The sequence below is a fragment of the Ambystoma mexicanum genome, chromosome 11 (assembly GCF_040938575.1).
Source record: "Ambystoma mexicanum isolate Mex_15411 chromosome 11, UKY_AmexF1_1, whole genome shotgun sequence".
Taxonomy (NCBI): Eukaryota; Metazoa; Chordata; class Amphibia; order Caudata; family Ambystomatidae; genus Ambystoma; species Ambystoma mexicanum.
The window spans coordinates 1,327,061,397-1,327,082,120 of NC_090934.1; the positions used below are offsets into that span (position 1 = coordinate 1,327,061,397).

Sequence of the window (20,724 nt, forward strand, 5' to 3'; positions counted from 1 at the left end):
TGGGCAGACCTGTTTCCTCTGGGGAGGGCAAACTTCGCATTGTGGAAAACTTCTTTAAAGAGCAAGCAGTTCCCCACGCTGGGGATTCACAAACCGCCAAAATATGTATAACAGATGCACGAGTCATCCCAAATCCCACAAGCCTTAGGCGCCTCATTAGAGAACCCTATAACTGCCCAAGAAGTTGAAAATACGATCAAAGCCCTTCCAATTGGCAAAGCCCCGGGTCCTGATGGGTTTACCAATAAGTTTTATAAAATCTTCAGAGCTGAACTTACACCCCACCTCACAAAACTAACATTAACTACCTGTGGGAAGAAGGAACTGTCACACAGACAATGGCAGAATCGGCCACTACCCTAATCCTGAAACCAGGAAAAGAGCCAACAGAATACGCATCCTATCGGCCTATAGCTCTTCTTAACTTTCTTAACTCAGATGCGAAGATATGTAGCAAAATTATCGCTGGCCGCTTAGGGGAGGTCCTGCCCCTCATTGTAGACCAAGACCACACTGGATTTATTCAAGGCCGTTCGGCGTATGATAAAATCCATCGAGCTATAGACCTGATAATCCTCAGCCTCATCAATCCCAGACAGCCTTTCTTTCCTTAGACGCCCATAGGGCATTTGACAGTATGTCCTGGGAATACCTAGACCTAGTTTTAAAAGACTTTGGCTTCGGCCCTAAATTCTCTAGGCTAATTTTGTCAAACTTTCGGACTCCATCGACTTGCGTGCAAGTCAACTCGCAGTGGTCTTCTCAAATACCCCTACGCAGGGGCACCAGAAAGGGATGCCCTCTGTCGTCGTTGGTTTTTGCATTGGCGATGGAGTCTCTAGCCCAACACATTCGCCTTCACCCAGGGATCCAGGGATTCGAGCTCAAAGGGAAATGTCAAAAAGTTGTCTTGTACGCGGACGATGTGCTCTGCTTCCTTAGAGACACCCATAGCTCCCTATCTATCCTCATGAACTCATTGGCCCAATTTGCTGTGGTCTCTGGGTTCACAATAAATTCAGAAAAATCAATGGGAATGTGGTTGTCGGAATCTCAGGCCACTTTAATAACATTGCACTTATCTCCAACCTACGAGGGCCTGCTAAAGGCCAACATTCCTAATCTCTTAAAAGAAGCCAGTGACTCTTTGCACATATGGGCAACAAAGGAGATATCATGGCTTGGTCGTATTAGTGCAGTCAAAATGTCTCTGCTCCCGAAGCCCCTATACACATTTCATGCCCTCCCAATAGCAATCCCGGAACGAGATCTCCTTGAACTGCAAAAAGAAATTGGCAGGTTTATATGGCAAGGGAAACAACCGAGGCTCCCGCGCAGACTTCTTACGAGGGGGAAAGCATTTGGGGACCTAGGAATCCCTTCTATCCCGAGATACTTCAGAGCGGCTCAGGTAGCAATGATGCTGGGTTGGTCGGGCCCAAGAGAGGCTTTACCTAAGTGGTATGATATTGAACAAGCAGTGTCTTCTGTTCCCCTGAACTTCCTGCCTTTCCTCCCAAAAGAAGCACGTACTCACCAAACCTCACTTCTTCCAACCACAATAAATACCCTTTGCTGCTGGGATAAAGCCTGTGCACAACGAGGCTTCTCGACCGGTTTGGGCCCACTCTCTCCTATCACCCAGAATCCAACCTTCACTCCAGGCCTCCAACCTAATGCTTATCTCTGGTCAGAAGGGAAACCCCTAGGATTACGAGATCTCTATGATAACAACACACCCTTGACGTTTGAACAATGCAAGATGAAGTTTGGGCTCCCCGAAACAGAGGTTCAGATATCTGCAACTGCGCCATTGGGTCACACACTCAAGTGTAAAACGAGCAGCTAATAATCCCCCTACAGGGATAGAAATGACAGTTATGGAGTGCCAACGGACCCATAGAATAGCTACTTGTTACCGCCTCCTGGAAAACGCCCCGCTAGAGGACAAATTACCCTACATGTTAGCAAGGGAACTGGGGATTACGATTCGTCAAGACTCTTGGCAGAAGATATGGAGTAGGGCCCATAAGACCTCACAATGCATGGCAGTTAGGGACGGTGCTCTCAAACTATGCTACCGCTGGTACCTATCTCCACATAAACTTCATGCAATGAACCCAGATATTCCAGACACGTGTTGGCATGGATGTGGCGAGAGAGGCGACCCGGGACACATGTGGTTGCATTGCCTGACTATACAATCATTCTGGTTGGAGATACGATCAAAAATCAAGGAGATCTGTGATACATTGCTTCCAATGGACCCACAAATACTGTTGTTGGGTGACGTCCCTGAGGATGGTACTTACCCATTTTCGGGCCCCAGAGCCAAACTAATCTCTCAACTACTTATGGTTGCTCGGCTCACGCAAGCCCGATTTTGGAAAAATGTGGAGGGTCCACATATTGCATACTGGTGGATGAAGGTTTGGGAACTACTTGCAATGGAAAAACTGACAGCTATGATTGAAAGGAAGCTCCTTAAATTCATGGGCACGTGAGGGCCATTCCTAGACTATGTAACAGAAAAAGAACACATGTTCTTTCAAACGAGACTTGTGAAGTACCTGTTGAATCCATGACAATGATTCTGGACTGCGTGCAATGTGTGACTTAGACAAAAGTACCAAGGATTTAATGAAGTTTTTTTTTTCTTTTCTCTTTCTCTTTCTTTTCTTCTTTCCCCTTTGTTGCTTCTGAATTGATTGCAATCCCAGTTCTAGTTAACTTTTTCTGACCTGTTTAATAGGAAGTTGATAAAGAGTATAAGAGCAACAGATGTATTGTTAATCAGAAAAAATGAAGTTCCGGCACATGAATGTTAATTAGTTATGATGTTAGATAATTGGTCTTCATTGAGTTATACTTTATGTGGTCCGAGATTTCAATAAAAAATAACTTTGAAAAAAAATAATAATAAAAGTGATGTTGCATGAATGATTTTAACACCACGAAGGAGCCCTCATGTATATTTTTCTGCGACCATAATTAAATTACTTGAGTTTTAATGTGCATGCAAGTTATACAAATGGAAATTTGAAAAATTGAACCACAGCTTCCCCTTCCAGAAGTGACTGCCCTAGTTTTAGCTGCCAGCACCGGTGAGTCGGGCAGCAAACCTTACTAGACTCGCATAGCTCCTCCAGGTTATCTGCTGTTTATTATTGTCTAATTTCCTGTCAAACCAGATCATATCTGAAGCCCTGCTTCTCCTGAACCTGGTGTAGGCAAGGTTTCTCTTCTTAGGGTTTTCCCTGTATACCAGGCACTTCCTGTGAGCTCTTTTGTTTCCCTCTGTGTGCCTCTTTGAGGGGAAGCATTAGACTTCCAGGAAAGGTAGGCCGCATTTCAGTCAGAAAGCAAAAATGCCTAGTATCCAGATAAATCCTGGCTTAACAACAACTCCCAAAGATGATCAATGGTCAAAGAGAGATTACACTTTATTTATAAAGAAAATTACTGCCAGATCTTTTATTAATCCACTTCTGATTTACAGACCTGGTGCAATGTTTTCCGAGGCAAAGTGACATTTTAGTGCAACCTCTCCCTTACAAAGGGGTCACACTTGACTTTTGTGGCCAGAACGTGCCCCCGGTACACCTGTACTGATGGTGCCCTATGCAGCTCTTGGAGTTGCCTTGTTGTTGCACTAGCCCTGTATACCTTCAATTTATTTTGCCGTCTCAGCTTGTGGTTTGTCCCTCAGAGCCTGGCACCATGGGCTCGACTCTCCGATTCAATTTTGTGGCGTGCTCATTTCTAGGTTAATTAATTTGAATGCATGTTCCTACTGATACCTGACAAACAAACAATTACTCCTGTAGCATCTACCCCTCCTAATACTACTGCTATTTACAGACCTATATATTGGGATGAGATTTGTGCTTTTTATGTTTATACAACACTAGCAAAAGTACCCGTTCTCTGCCTGGTTTTCTGTAGACAGACAAGATAACACTATCTCATCAATTGTTAAACATCAATGATCCTGTAGGTCGTGGTTCCGATTTGCTTATAGCTTGACGTGCTTTTCAGCCTGATGTACACTGCACTGAGAATGGGTGTGTCTGGCTGGCTAACATACCCCGAAGCAGACTTTGGGGGGAGATGAAAGTTGGTGTGCTGCTGCATACTGGGACCATCTGCGCTCTCTCCCCACCTGTCGCCTCACCCTAGCGGGGCTCCATTTCTTTGTGGTGCATTGTGGTACAAATATCTCATAAACCATACATCCTAGGGCCTTGAAACATGGTTTTTGTGGTCCCATAGGGCCTCAAGTTTTGTTCATCGCATAAGGACTGGTCCTTCTACGAACACATTGATGTTTCGCTGATTTCAGGCAACAGTCCATGTCTGAAGGTGCTGAAATACGGCAAAAGAGGTGGAGCATCCAAATGTCACATAGCCAGTAATGTCCGGAGGTTCCTAACAGGTAGCTGCAAAATGTGGCACAGAGTGGTGAAACGGTGTGGAATTGTATAAGGAAGGTATCTAGTGTTTCCATCAAAAAGGTTTCCAACATAACCTTTTCCATCGAAACATATCCATCGAAAACATAGGCATCGAATGCATATATGTGTAGGATAAAGGGGTAATTTTCGTTAGGGTGGGTTTTTAAGGGTAAAAAATGGGTGGATGGGGGACCCTAAAAAAATAATACAAAAAATGCATTTGATGCAAATATTTTCGATAGATAGGTTTCGATGCACAAAACTTTTGTTGGAAAGACCATAAACCTATAAGGAACAATGTTTCGCCAAGCCACAAACCAACAAGCACATTTTGAATTTTGCTGAAATCCAGAAAACGAGGTGGGGTGTCCAAATGTCATATAGCCAGTAATGTCCGGAGGGTCCTAACAGGTAACTATGCAAAATGTGGTGCAGATTGGTGAAACAGTGTGGAATTGTATAAGGAACAACGCTTTGCCAGAAACCCTAACACAGCTTTTGACTTTTATATTTATATATTAATCAATGTAGAAACTAACCAAGCACTCCTCATCAAGCAGTTGTAGGATTCCCATTTTGGCTTCAATCAGATCAATGACGGGTTGGTTGTCATAGAAATCGATGAGCGTCCATGGGATATCTTCTTTCATATATTCTTCTTGCTCCAGTTTGAAGACATGCTGATCGGAATTGAAGTATAAATCATTACTTTCTCATAGAAATAGAAATTCAAACATAATTGCAAGACAGAGAAATGCACACATGCCATAAAACGACTTTTAATTAGCATTAATTACAAGACCTTTCTGCCACTTATAAACAATACAGCCCCATTCCATTGCAGTCCTTCAGCAAGCGATGAGTGAAATGAAAGAATGACATTTTTACTTTACATAATACAAAAGTAAAAAGGAATACCTTAGAGAGATGCCCCATAAGAGCTATGAATTAGTTTTAATTAAGTGAATGGTGAATCGTATAAGCCATAAATGATCTCCAACCACCACCGGACAAATTGTCCCTTGAGCTGTGAAAAATTAATTACAAGATGTGATCATGAAGTCGAGTCATTATATTGCCCTCAAACGTCATGGAATGTTCGCAACGTACCTTGGCATTGCCCTTATAGGCCATGATATTGCTGCAATTATTATTGGAATACTGCATGCGTATTAAAGCCTCAGTTCACTCTGAAACCGACCCTTGAGGCTTAGAATGCCTCCCACAAATCTAGACTCTGTCCCAAATGGCTATATTATGTCATGGCAGCTTGCATTTATACTTTTGAATAGCTCTACATCTGCCAAGGCAATGGTCCTGGAGACTGACCAATGAAATACAACTGTATTCTGGCTGCGAGACGGAGCGAAAATAGCTAGCTTTAGGTCAGTGTTCCTCCACCGATCTTGATAGGAGCTTGTTCCAGAGAATGGAAGTGGATGGTTGCACCTCAAATGAATTCCAGCCCACACACTTCCTCATGCTGGACGACACCTGGAGCAGTACACAAGTGACGGCTCTTAACAAGTGACGGCTGTTGGTAGTTTTCTTTCTTTCTATATAATATGTTATTCAACTTTAATAGAATATTCATCAAATGTTATGATTCATTAACCAATTTTATGTGAGCTCATGCAGCACTACGTTAAACATCATCCAAAATTATAACCCACATTTTAGAATGTATCTTTCACACTGTTGTGGACACTGTTGTGTCCTCATCTTACTTGATCTCTCTTCTGCCTTTGACACGGTCAACCATGCCATTCTGCTCAACCGTTTCCGTGATAACCTGGGTATCACTGATCAGGTCCTGGCTTGGCTGACCTCTTTCTTTCTTCTTCTCATGTCTGCAATTACCCTTGCACTTGCCACCAGCCGGCCACACTTTTATTTATTGTCTTTATTACTTTTACTGTTATCTTAGGTACCGCCACCAGCTGGCCACACTTTTATTTATTGTCTTTATTCATTTACTGTTATACTATGTACCTCACTGCCCCTCCCTTTCCCCCCAGCACTTTTTCTCTTTCCCCCTCCCCTAAACTTGCGCAATCTCAATGTCACCTGGCCTAGTAGTATCGTTGTCTCTGTCTTCCCCCTGTTCCCTCTCCCTTGCCTCGTTACGCCTTGAAACATTTGTGTATAGGCGCGTTATAAATGCCATATCATACCTAAGTACATAAATGACTGGCTGGCCACATAGGCATAGAAAAATGAAAAGCCTGGAAAAAAGAGAATGTGAGCCTAAAAACTGTAGACTACTGCCACACTCTTGTCAGTCATTGTATCTCCCTTTCCAAACCTAAATCGGGTTGCTCATCCATTGCCCCCTCTCAACTTTGTGACAATGGCAGTCTCTTTTTTCAGAACAAACTAGACTGAGACAAGGATGCTAAACGTCTGATATCACTGGATCTGCCCCAACCTAACAGAATCACAAATCTCACCTTTCTTCAATCCAGCAGCTATTGGACCCTGAGACTGTTCACATGCTAAACCTTAAACCTAAACCTACCAATTAAAGTATTGGCTCATTCCCTGGCAGGCTCTTCTCCCAGCGTCCTTCCTTTTTTGATATGTTTAGCTTTTTGTTCCTCCCTCAAAAAAACACATTATTTTACCAGCGTTTATACCAAAACAATTATAATTGGACCCTGTCATTCTCTCCAATTTTAGACCCATTACTAACTTTCCTATTGTTTCTTAACTTTTGGAGAAGGGGGTTGTGTACCAGCTACTAGGGGATTCCTTGATTCCAACAAGTGCCTCTCTCCACTCCAGCTGGATATTCACACAAAACATGGCATACAAATTGTCTTAATTGGGTTCTGGGATAGTGTTTTGACAGCGGCGGAAGATGAAGGCAATGAGGTGTTATTGTCCATATTTGATCTCACTGCAGGATTTGATACTGTGTATTATCAAAATCCTTCTACACAAACTGTTGTTGATTATCCATATGGCCAACAGTCCCATGAGCTGGTTCAAGTGTTTCTTAGAAGAATTAACTCAGCTAGTTCAACTCACCATGTTTTGCTCTTCCATGACCAAAGTCTTCTTTGGGACCTCCCCCCCAGTGTCTATGGTCTTATTCAACATTTCTATTCTTACTTCAAGGCGGTGTAACGCTTAGATTCTACGAGAGGCCATTAATGGAAATGTTTGTGTGTTTTTGTTTGTAATTGACTGCAATGTTTTAATAGAATATTCTTACTATATTGTGTAATTTATTTGATTCCCCTTATTGTACTTTCTTTCTTTTTTTCTTTCTTTCTCTTTAAATCTATACATATACATGTTATTACCTTTATACTGTTCTCTTTTTTTGTAAAGGTTTTCTAATGTAAAACCAAAACAAATAATTAAAGAAAATAACAAATTCTTACTTCAAGGGTTACACAGCGCCATTACCAGTATTGGTTACTCAGCAATCATGGCTTACCAGGAAAACTCCAGTGCTCCAACAGTCACAGGTGGTTAGAACGCCTTTTCAAACAGAATTGATTTGAACTTTTGCCTATAGAGTAAAAGATCAGGAATTTCTCAAATGCACATGGTGAGATTATTCCAGAGTCTGGATCCAAGAACCGCAAAATAGCTTCTGAAAGATTTGTAGCCTAATGAAAGAATAAAGTGGTCCTGCAGATGCATAAAGATTGAAGTGTTCCCTGAGATACAAACAAGCAGCACTAAAAATGGTCTTTTGAATAAGGGTGAGAATCTTAAAATTAACCCTGGCATTCACTGGAAGCCAGTGAAGATATTTAAGCACGAAAGTATTATGAGCCCATTTCTGGCTTTTGTTAATGATGCAGGAAGCCACCTTTTGAAACCGCTGTAGGCAGTGAATAGAAAAATGGTCCATTCTAGCTCCAGAGTGTTGCTTATAGAGTATATTGCGGTCAATTTGGAAATTTGGTCCCAGAGGATGGAGTTTGCAGTGCTCTAAAGGGCAGAGAGTGACCATCAGCCGCTGACCCTGAGGATGGCGCCCCAATTGTTTGGTATGGCGTGAGCGTTGAAACCTCTGGATAATGTAGCACTGAGGCTATCCAGAAATGCCAGAAAGGGGGTCAAGTGGGCAGAAATCAATAGAACTGAGAAAGAGGCTGCAATTTATTAACCTATTCTTCCAATACTAGAATGTTAGATGATGGTGGGGCACCCTTACATGTACTAAAGAGACATACAATGTTTGTGAATAATGTAAGATCGGCCCTCATTACGACCCTGGCGGAAAGTAACTGACCTGACCGCCATAGCGTAAATAGCGTTTCCGCCATTGCTCGACGGAGTAAAGTGCGGCTAATTCCGACGCATCGGGCACGAGCACTACGCCATGGTGGAAGTGCAAAGTCCGCGATGGCGGAAATGTCCCCAAAACGCCCCTCACCGCCGTCGTACGGCGCCCTAGGTGCAATTCTGCCACCCATCATAGCGGTCACCGTAATGAGCGGCAATCGGAAAGTACGGTGACCGTAAATATACGGAAACGGAAGTAAAAACATGGGCCCGGAACGGGAAACAGCACGCCGTACACCTATAAAATCAGAATTCCCACACAACCATTAAAAATACTACCCTGAGACACATCCCAACCCGTCATCCACCCTAGTGAAAGCAATAAAAATGGGAAAAGTAGCGAAAAAAGCGTGCGACCGCAAGCGGCAGGTCCACTTCTCCCGTGAGGAACTCACCGTGCTCACAGAGACCCTCCAGGAGAATGCTGCCGTCGTCTTCTCGACGCAAATGACCAGGACGGCACTTGCGAACAAGAAGGCCATATGGGCCCTGGTGGCACAGCGGGTAAGTGCGGTGGGGACCGCACCCCGCAACCCACAGCAATGCAGAAAGCGATGGGACGACTTGCGGATACGCGTACGGAGCATACTATCCGCCAACCGTAACATTGCCACAGCTACCGGGGGAGGATCGGAATCACCCATCAAGTTGACCCCCTGGGAAGAAATCTGTGCCTCCACCATTGGAATGGAGAGTATAGAGGGAGTCGGAGGGATGGAGAAAGGAGTGCAGACATCCGAAGAATCAGGTAGGTGGGCCAAATAAAACAATGCTAAATCCACAATGTCCAATCATGTGAGGTACCATGTGTCCACATAGTGCAACAGAAACACATGGCCAGGAGAACGTCCACATACATTGGCCTGATAGCGCACTTTAAAACTCACATTAAATACATAAATAATTAAAAATCCTAAAAACACCCTCTACACGTGCAGCAGGCAGACCCTAACTGCAGGCTGCAAAACAACTGCATCCTCATTCCACACAAAAATGAAACCACCTCCAAGGCCCTGACCCAAATCACCCTCAGGTACCACCCCAATGCATGTGATACATTGCCATTCCAATTTCCACAGACCCATTAATAACGCTCGCCCTCCTTTACTCCACCACAGGGTCCGATTCAAACGACGAGCTCCAGGACACCCCTACCAGGACACCCCTACCAGCACACCTGCAAATAGGGCCAAGACCAACGGCCAAAGACCCTCCACCTCAGCTGCACGGATCAAGACACGGCAGCAGCACAAATCAAGTGGCAGCACACAGGAGGGAACTTCAACAGGCACCCCAGCAGCCAGCATGCCCACAACAGCACCACCACAGGTCCCCCCAATGGATGCCACAGAGGGCACTGCTTCTGGTGGCAGCAGCACCATAGGTGACACTGCATTAATGGCAGCATGCTCCGACACAGAAAACGGTGATGTCGATGTAGGATCCATCCATGACCTGTCTCAATCCCCCTATTTGTTTCATCCCGTACACCATGAGGATACCACGCAGGGGCACCCACAAGATGACGACTGGCCATCCCCCACAAGCCCTGTGGCAAGGCAACATGAGGTGATCAGCCCCTCTGTGACACCACCGCAAATGGCCATGGCACAGCAGAGGCAACAGTCCCTCGACGAGGTGATCGTGCAACAGCAGCAACTGGCCACGCTCCTCAAGGACCATGCTGATGAATGTGGGGGTACTAAGGCAGCCATAGAAACATCAACTGAGACACTTAGGGCAGAAATGGAGAGAAGTACAGAGACACTAAGGGCACAAATGGAGAGAAGCACCGAGAGCCTGAGAGTCCAAATGGAGAGAAGCACCGAGAGCCTGAGAGTCCAAATGGAGAGAAGCACCGAGAGCCTGAGGGGGGAACTGCATGCGACGTCCAAAGACGTATGTGCTGAACTTGCCGCTGTGCGCCGTGTGCTCACTGAGCTCTCACAAATCCTTAGGGACATGCATGGACGTGAGCAGGCAGAGACATCATCCGTTGCAAGTTCCGTCCAGGGCAGCCCCCAACGTAGATCTGGGAGGAACCTGCGCTCCACAGGCAGGGGTGCCCCTGATACCCGGAGAGGGGGCTTGCAATAGCGTCTGCCCACTGACAATGAGCATCTTTGGACACTGGTGTTCGGGGGGGAGGTAGGAGGGTGGAGGGGGTGTGTTGGGCTCACTTGGGTGGCGGGTCGATGGGGTGTGTAACATAATTTCACATATGCTATAAACATTGCACAATCATCCAATGAGATGTGTGGACATTGATCTTTGTGTACGAGGCCTTTATAGGCGTACAGTCCATATTGTGCATGTTCCAGACACACACAGTGCCACAAGTCCCGTGTCCATGTATCAGCCACCAGGCGTGAGTGCTAGAAGCATGAATCTATGAGAATCTGACGAATGTCACGGCCCTCCTGTGCCTCGCGGACTCCTTGAGGTGCTGCCACATCCCCACCCTCATCATGACCATCTTCAGGTGCTTGCAGTTCTGCGTCAGGGGGCATGGGCACATTTCTACGTACGCACATGTTGTGTAGCATGACACATGCCATGACCATCTTTGCAACCTTCTCATGGCGGTACAGGAGTGCCCCGCCAGACCTGCTGAGGCAGCGGAAACGAGTCTTCAGTAGGCCGAATGCCTGTTCTATGACTACACGGGTACGTGAGTGGGCATGATTGTAGTCCTCCTCATGCTGGTTCTGTGGGTTCCGGAGTGGTGTAAGGAGCCATCTCTTCAGTGGATACCCGGCATCACCTGTATGTGGACAATAAAGGATGTTTGTGGAATGACATTGCTACGTACGCACCCCCCCCCCTTCCTGCCAGGTCATTGCCGCATCACATACCCCACATTATCATGCATGAAATGAGACTCACCGAGTAGCCAGGATCTGTTCCCTGCGTGTCGCTCCATGTAGCGTGGTATTGTAGAGTTCCTCAAGACCATAGAATCATGGGTTGATCCAGGAAATCGGGCACAACAATGTGTAATGATCCTGTTGGAGTCACACACCATTTGTACATTAAGAGAATGAAATTGTTTTCGGTTGCGGTACTGGGCCTCCATGGCATGTGGGACGACCAATTCCACATGGGTGCAGTCGATGGCACCAATGCAACCCGGTATGCCGCCAAGTGCATGGAATCCCACTTTTGTGTTCGTAATTTCCTGCTCCGAGCGTGGTAGAGAGATGTAGTCGTCTGCGTGCTTCAGGAGGGCATCGAGCACTTGCAATAGTGTCCGTGAGAACAGTGGCTGTGAAATGCCATGCAACTGTCCGACTGTGTGCTAGTAGGTGCCTGTGGCCAGGAAGTGGAGTACAGACACCACCTTCAGTAGGGGTGGGATGGCGGTTGGGCTATCTATCATGCTGACAAGGTCAGCCTGTGTCATGTCCACAATGGCGGTTATGGTGTCCCGGTCCAAACGGTAGAGGGTGTGGATCTGCTCAGCAGTGAGGTTGAACGGATGAGCTCGGAGGCGTGGGATTGCGGGCTGCCTGCGTGGTGGTAGTGGCTGTGCTGGTGGGCCTTGCTGGCCCTGCCTTGCCCTCCTCCTCCCTGCCTTGCCCTCCTCCTCCTCCTGCGTCTCCTCTGTGCGGCCGGTTGTTGTAGTAGTTGGTGTTCGTCTTCTTCTTGAAGTTGGAGTACTTGCAGTGCTATCAGGTCCCCCAGGGCCAACATCGCTAGTCCTGCCGGTAGCATTTTGGAGTGGGTGTGGTTGTGGGTTGGGTGTGCAATTTATGTGTTTTCAGGCTGTATAGCCTCCACCTGTGGTGATTCATTCCACCTGTGCAAGCTGCAATCCCCTTTGGGCGAGCACGTCCCGCACACAACGCTGCAAATCGACGCATGGCATCTTGCTATTACAATCATGTATTTAATCCCAATGGCAGTGAAATATTGGTTCATATGTTCATTCTGCTATGGTCCCATTGTTTCACATACTATCTTTGCAGTCGCGAACAAACTTGTGAAGGGTCAGTGGAATGTAGTACTCGATTAACGGTGGACCCTCATGCAGCACTGTACCGAGGTTCACCGACGGGCGGGACGTCCCATTTGTGAGTGAAGCCAGTTGCCATTTTCACACACTGCCGCACTACATGGATGAATTTGTGATTTCGAGCGGTCACAGATGCCTTTTCGACGTGATGTTGCAAATGAGGAATTCGAAGGACAGCGCTTTCGGTTTTCAGCTAGCGGCGAGGAGACGCCCACAGGTCTGACTGCAAATATAACGTTCTATTGTTTAATGTCCTTGGGACAGGGGCCATGGCGAGAATGCAATGATTGATATGAATAGTATGGGATGCGCAATAGCGTAGTGGACGATAAGGCAGGACGTTCCCAAATACATGTTACTTCACAACACTGGAATTCCGGCCTGGAGCACAGTGGATTTTGCAGACTGCATTACGCACAGACTCAATGGAAATTTCACATGTTATGTGAGTAAATAATCAGGCGTTTTCATTCCGGGATGAGGGAATGATGTATGGATGCATGGACAGATGATTTAATGGAGAGTTTGCCATTTACAGGGCTTTTTGGAATCTATCCACCTCCCCTGCGCTATGTGATGCAGAGCTGCCATAGTGGGACCATCGTCTATCTGCCCTTGTTGAACCCTCCCTGTCTCGACGCGCCTTCAAACACTTGTGTCTATGCACGTTACTAATCCCATCTAATGGATTCTGTTTTGACAGACGCATGCACACAAACACTCGTTTGTAATAGTGTTTTCACCTCGATTTTTGTAGTTATGATTCGCAAGTGAATTTTGGGTGGGAATAATCCTTTTGAGTGGGCTAGCATGCATATGGCTGTGGATTTAGTGTGATCATTGAAGTGAGTAATACATATGAAGTTCTGATGCCCATACTATTCTTTTTCATTTAATTTGGGTGACAGGTATCTCCTCCCCTTTTGCCGCTGCCATCTGTATGCCACTCCTGCAGATGGCTTTTACTCCCGACACCTGCTGCTTCGTGTTAATCAGTGGAGCACCATTACGATCTTATGGGACGATCGCCAATGGCCCACATGCCCTTACGCAGTACTAGTGGCTAGGAGCAACATATCGACCTTTCAGCTGGACTAGTGCCTACCTAATGGGACGGCCCTGCGGTTCTAGGCGCTTCCATGTTGCCTTTTTGAACGTGAATGTAGCCCCTGTGTACCATGAAGGAACAGGGCGTCACACAAGAAGAAGCTGGTCATTTATTGCGGATGCAGCCCACAATAATGAAATATATTTTGGAGTTCATGACCTAATAGCTGTATGGGCTTGGTGATTTTGTTGTGCATTAAATTTTGATTCTGATATTGACCGTGTAGCGTTATTCTTTGCAAGTAATGTAGCATATTCCTATTTTTGGAGCGATGTATTGTGAGAAGATCTGCATTGGGTTCCGGCTTCTGAGTATAGTTGCGTGGTACTGTACTGGGCGCGTTTGCCTACGAAGCCCAGTGAGGTCAGGGATAGGGGCTGCCATTATGACTGTTTTAATGATGTCATGCTCAGGGGCGGGGGATTAGCTTTTGTGTAACAGATGCCGGTCAGCCAGGTGGATTGGTGGAATGATGTGATTATCAGAATATGGCTGGTCACAGGTGCCTGTGTTTGCGTGCGTTTCTTGGAGGGAGACTGAGGTCATGTCCATTGGAATGGCTTCTGTATTCGTGCCATCTGTGCCCTGCAGCTCCCATTGGCCCCTCTTGAGATGAGCCTGGCTGCTCAGTCACTCTGCCAACTTGTGTGGTACATGCTTATGCTGATGGTTGGTTTGTTTACTGGCAGGAGTACAGGGCTGGTGCAGTCTCCCTCAGGATACTGCTTTGAATGTTGCCTTACACTGGTGGGGGGCCTGTTTTTGTTTGTCTCATATTTCAGTTCATGTTGCTGGACTTGAACCTTCACATGCCTGTGCTGCATCAGTACGGCAATGGTGCCATGGCAAATATGGATGGCCACTCACAAGGCACTTGGAGCCCCTAGATTCATTTGTTCGTTGGCATGCATGGGTGACTTGTACATTTCACTGGTTGCATTGTGACTTCATTGCACCTACGAGGAGTTGTGCAATGTGGCCAGGGAGTGGTGTACAGGCACTCAGTAGGGCCTTTTACGGTTGGTTCGCGATGCCGTACTTCTCACCATGGCGGAATGGTACTTTCCGCCATGCTTGATGGCGTTAGGTATATGTCCGCTAGGGTCAGAATTCGCGTACCGTTGCGCCATGGTGGTAATTACGGTTTGGCATGGGGCGCGTGCGCGTACTTGGTGCAGTTAGCGTTGGCGTTCACTACGGTGTCGCTAATGGCATCGTACTTTACGGTGACGGGTCATAATCGCACCGAGCGCTATTCGATGGCGGTATTGCATTTCCGCCATCGTTTTTCGATTTCCGCCAGGGTCGTAATGAGGGCCATCATCTTTTACGGCCAATGCCAGACTGAACCGTAGGAATAGAATAAAAAACAAACAGTTGCTTTGATCAGGATGGCCGGAAGGCAAAGGAGAACTTAATCAAGTGTGTGAAGAATGTTGCTGCTAGGGGGAAGGAGGCGGTAACTAAAGCCTGTTCCCTCTACAAGAGTCTTTTAAAAGAGAAAAAGGGGGAACACTGTAAAAACATCTGGAGTGCCCTCCTTAATGCTATCACTGATAAAGACCAAAACGATTCTGGAGTCTTAGAGGGTCGGGAAGCAGTGAAGGCCAAAAGCAAATTCAGTGTAACATCCCGGAATCAGTCTGGTACTTGCATTTTATATTAATGTATGCAGAATCCAGAGTGTTAACTGACACAAACTGCCTCTCCGAAGTCGACAGCGAGGGAGATCTTACTCCCCTTAACCTATCATCAGGTGAAGTTACTACGGCTCTCAATAGCCAAAAAGCAGAAAAAACACCAGGCCCGACCAGGTGCCGGTTGATTTTTATGAATCAGAACCCCTGATATGGACCCCATTTCTCTATGCTTTTCAACTCAGCCCTCGTAGCAAATCTCGTCCCCCAGATGTGGACCCAGGCCGAAATCATCCCATTGTATAAAAAGGGCATTAGAGAGGACCCTGGGAGCTACCGCCCAATATCATTCCAAGACGCAGGGGCGAAGATATTTGCAAAGGCATTACTGGTCCACCTGGAGGTCGGGATGGAATAAAAAGAGATCCTACACCAGCTACAGGCACAATTAGCACAATTGAGCAATGTCTAAGGTTGGGTCGATTATGTGACAAATATGTAATTTTAAGACAAATGAGACTATGGGCCTCATTACGGGTCAGGCGGTCCGGAAATAAAAGTGGCGGTAAACCCGCTGCCACTGTTAATTTCCGGACCGCCTGATCTCGAGTCCTGCAGGAGGGAGGTGGCGTTCCCGCCATGTCTGACCTGGCGGGTTTAACACCGCCAGCCTGCAGGCGGACGTGGAAACACCAGCACCATCACGAGATGGTGCCGGTGTTTCCACTTCCCCATTCCCATTGAGTCCTATAGGACTCAATGGGAATGGGGATTTACCGAATTCCGCTTCCGGAATTCCCGGGACACCAGGGTCGTAATGCCCTGGTAATTCCGGGAGTCACAGAGGCGGAATGGTAATACGAGTCCGGCGGTAACCGAGCTGGAAAAACTGCCTGGTTGCTGCCGGACTCGTAATGAGGCCCTATATCTTACATTTGTTGATTTAAAAACAGCCTTTGATAATGTGTCCAGAGTGTTGCTATGGTATATTTTAAGAGATATGGGTACCCCCGAGCCCTTTTAAGAGCAATACAAAGTTTGTACACAGAAAATGAAGCTGTACTAAGATGTAGTGCCGATAGGCTTGGGGGGTTGGGGGGTTACTAAGAAAATTCCAATTAAAATGAGCATCCGCCAAGGATGTGTATTGGCTCCTAAGTTGTTTTGCCTCTTTAGCAAGACCTATATTAATTAACCTACTTTGTGATGCGCCAACTTTGGCGAGGGAAAACTGTCCAATTTTAATGTTTGCAGATGATGCTGTACTTTTATCCCTGACTCTGCAAGGCTCAAAAAAAGAAATTATAGCATTCGACAGTTTTGTGACACGAATGGGCTCTCTATAAATGTGGAAAAAATCAAAACTATGATCTTCAGGAAAAACAGAACTAAGGGGCTTAGTTTAACACTCAAGGGGGGGCGTGTTGAGCAAGTCAACTAACATGACTGAATGGGTGTCCGATTTATAGAAACATGTATTTGGACTTCCCAAGTCGCTAAGGCAGATATTACACTCAACCGCTATGGGGAGGCCATTGCCAAGTTTGCTCAGGACTTTGGCAACAGGCAGAAAAGGTATCTCTGGAAGCTTACCCTGCCCAGGAAAGACAAGTGGCACCCTATGGGGCTGAGATGTGGGGGGGGGGGGGGTGGACAAATTGTGATAGACTAACCATTAGTGAAAATCAACTTGAAAAACTTGATGGGGCTCCCCAGTAATACCCCTAGTACTCCTGTCTTCCTAGAGGTCAATGTACAAGAATCGGGCCTCCATGCAAGGCAAAACTCCTACTTTATTGGATTAGGGTATTGTCTTCTCCTGGTCTTACTGCACATAGGTTGGCACTTAAATATATTTTATCACAGGAGGGAGGTCGCTCCCTCCCATGGATGAAATACCTAAAGGAAGCCTTTAATTCTCTGGGCTACAGTGAGTGGTGGCAGAAACCCCAATTTATTGGTCATAGTGTAAAAACACGGATCAAAGAAGCCCTTAAGTACAATGAAGTGCTGAGCTTTGCAAGTAAGGAGAGGGGAAGGAAATACTGGAATCTTAAGCAAGCAGACCCTTGAATATGAAAGCTATTTGGATATTGTGTCTCCGAAATTCTCCAGGGCTCTGTACCCTAAGCTTAGGTTTGACAAGCTACCCCTAACCGAACATTTGCACAAATGGAATTGTGACCATCCGAAAAAAGCCCCCTCATGTGAACATGAGACCGAGAATGTAATGCACTTACTTATTATTATATTAGGAAGATATCCCAAGCTGCCATTTAGGTGCAGATCGAGTAAAACTTCAAATGATGCCCTGGCACTATGTGTCAACTCAAAAGATGATCTAGCAGTGCACTTGGTTGTGAATTACCTGATGAGTGTATGGAGGGCAAGATTACACTGTATCATTTAATCTTGCCAGCTGTGCATCAATGGGGAAATAAATCGGGTCTGCTATTTTTTGTAATATTTTGCATTTTCTGAATTTGTAATATAGAGATTTTATAAGAACTAAATGACATTTTTATGATTATGTTTACTTTTCATTACTTTTTGAGAAAATATTTTATTATGTGACGTGTCCATTGGAAATTGCTATGATAGTGCACTGTAAATTGGTTTGTTGTGTACTGTTAGTACTTTTATGGTCTGTCTACCGAAATAAAGTCAAACTGACATTCTAGCTCCACTTATGGCCCTGGCCATAGTAGCACACTGTGCTTCAGATGACAGGGGTCTTAGTTGTTTGAAAATCAATAGATGGTAATTAGTACATCCTACAATATTACTAATATGTCCTGACACAGAGAGAGAGAGAGAGAGAGAGAGAGAGAGAGAGAGAGAGAGAGAGAGAGAGAGAGAGAGAGAGAGAGAGAGAGAGAGAGAGAGAGACATCTGACTATCATTCCTGATGATTTTATCTTATCCAAGAATTGGATTGGGCAATCAGAGAGAACAATCTCCTGAGGACAACTGAATTCCTTCCAATGCATTGAAGCTGGAGGAATCATCAAAAGTTCTGTTTTGGATTGGTTTAAAGTTTAAACCAAGCCATTTGAAAGTCATCCAGTGGGAGATTTTCTTGAAAGTGCACTGAATAAAACTAGTTATCTTTGATAGACCCTTCTGTGATAAAACACAACCTGTATATCATCAGCATAGTTTTGGAACATAATGCCTAATTCACACAATAAATCATGAAGGGGTTTGACGTACATATAAAATATTAAAGATGATTTACACAAACCATGTGACACACCACAGTCCAGTACCTCTGGGTTGGAAAGAAAGTACTTTATTTCCTCCCCAGTTGTTCTGTTCCTTAGAAAAGCTTCAAACCAGGAACAGGCCTCATTATAGACAGTAGCATTGTCTTTCAGATGATCTATTAGGGCAGTATGATACAAGGTATCAAATGCTACAGAAAGATACAGCAACCTTAAAATCCCAATATCACCTTCATCTGAGATTATTATGAGCATATCTTTCAAATCAATGAGGGCAAGTTCAGTGCTTCAGCCAATCCCGAAAGCCTGATTGTCTGTCTACAAGAAGGTTACACAACTCAAGATGTTCTTGGAATTGTATTTTTGTCACCTTACACATAATTGAAAAGAAATGTTCCCACCATATCCATAATTTTAAAAATAAATGGTACCTTTGCAATTGGTCTATAATTCACTCTGACTTCTTGTACCTGGCACCTATTTGTAATATCTTGGGTGCTTCCCCACTCCACAGTTGTTGGTGGATGGTACATAGGTCTTTCTTAACGTTTAAGAAATGGAGGCACGTCAAAGGTATCTTGCCATCACATCCTGAAGAAGACTAATTATCTCCTTCTCAAGAGCTCCATAACAAAGCTTATGCATTGTTTTGCAAAAAGCACTACATTCCACCACCCCTTCTGCCTCTTCTTGGGCAAAAATTGTCTTTATGTAGCAAAGTTGAAAAACCTTTATCCCTTCTTGATCACCGCATGTCATTGGCTCTCAAGGTGAATGATGTAGTCAGCAGTTATTTTTACCATTGAGGAAAAACTAACAAACATGAAAATCTTCTTTGCAGGTGTATCAATATAAAGACCTTGCAGTATAAACAGTCAAACTTTATCGCCTGTCATAAATGTACCTCAAATTACTGTGACAGGATCAGTGGCTTGACCAAGTCAAGGGGAACACAAACCCCTCCAACCTGGGGTAGAAGGGCTGCCAGGGCATAGGCCAGAGCCAGTCCGACCCCCTGGTGGTAGTGGATGGGGTGAGAATGTTGGGAGGTTCCCAGCCACCGAACCCCCTGAATGTGCCTTGAGTGTGAAGAACAGTACCACTAACAATCGTCCAGTGCCTTACAGCCTCCATTTTGGGCTAAGTTCTCTTTATTTTCTATCAAAATCTCCAAGACCAGCATGCACCGCCATAGCACGTGAGCCCATGGAACCACAGGAGATTCCAATGATATCTATACCAATCCTGGCTTTCCGGTGCCTGTCCTCAGAGGGAAGCATCACTCACTACAGCGTAGATTAAGCAAAACACCAACCCAACATCCAGAGGAGAAGAGCACAGAGACTGTTTGAATTGCTCTGTGCTAAAAGGGGAACGGCTAAGAGAGGGTTATGTAACCTTGCACTACAATGGCACGACCACGGAGGAAAAGACAGCAGTAGATTGGGCCACGGTCAGGTGGAACACAGATGCAAGGGGGGGGGGGTAGGGGAGGAGGTTAGAGGCAGAAGGTTAAGGGTATAAAAGACTGTGGCAGACACCAAGCGTGAAGGGTGTTCTTGGAGAGGTCATGAGCGTGCGGCTGTGGTCTGTGAGACCAGGAGGAGGGCCGAAGGTGGGGTGCTGAAGAGTCTCTGGAGGAGTTTGATAGGTGTGCAGGTGAGGTATTGGTGTTAGTGAGAGTAGTACCCAGTGCACATAACTATCTGCTGAGAATACCAGTGACAAATAGACTACAGAAGCAGCCTGAGGCCAAGTTCTTTAAGAAACCAGTTGTGGGCAGAGTTTGGTGGACCCAGCCGATACATAACATAGGTTGCTTGGGTACAAGAAAGCAAGACGCAAATTCAGTACATGGGCCCAGACAGTAGTTCTGTCTATGTACCTAATGCTAAATTAAGCAAATTCCCTTTTTAATGCTTAAATCAATATTTTGGGGAGAAAACTAAAATACAGAGTTGAACTGTTTTGTTAAACAGAA

At 45.6% G+C, this 20,724-nt stretch overlaps 1 protein-coding gene across 3 annotated transcripts in view; it reads right to left on the reverse strand.

Annotated features, from left to right (window-relative positions):
• The window catches only part of MYO5C (myosin VC), a 1,282,854-nt gene that overhangs the window by 763,454 nt on the left and 498,676 nt on the right, over positions 1-20,724 (reverse strand). For all 3 annotated transcript variants that reach the window (XM_069624842.1, XM_069624843.1, XM_069624844.1), the window contains one exon: positions 4,994-5,134. In XM_069624842.1, coding sequence (XP_069480943.1) covers positions 4,994-5,134 — 141 coding nt within the window. The remainder of the gene's footprint in view (positions 1-4,993; positions 5,135-20,724) is intronic.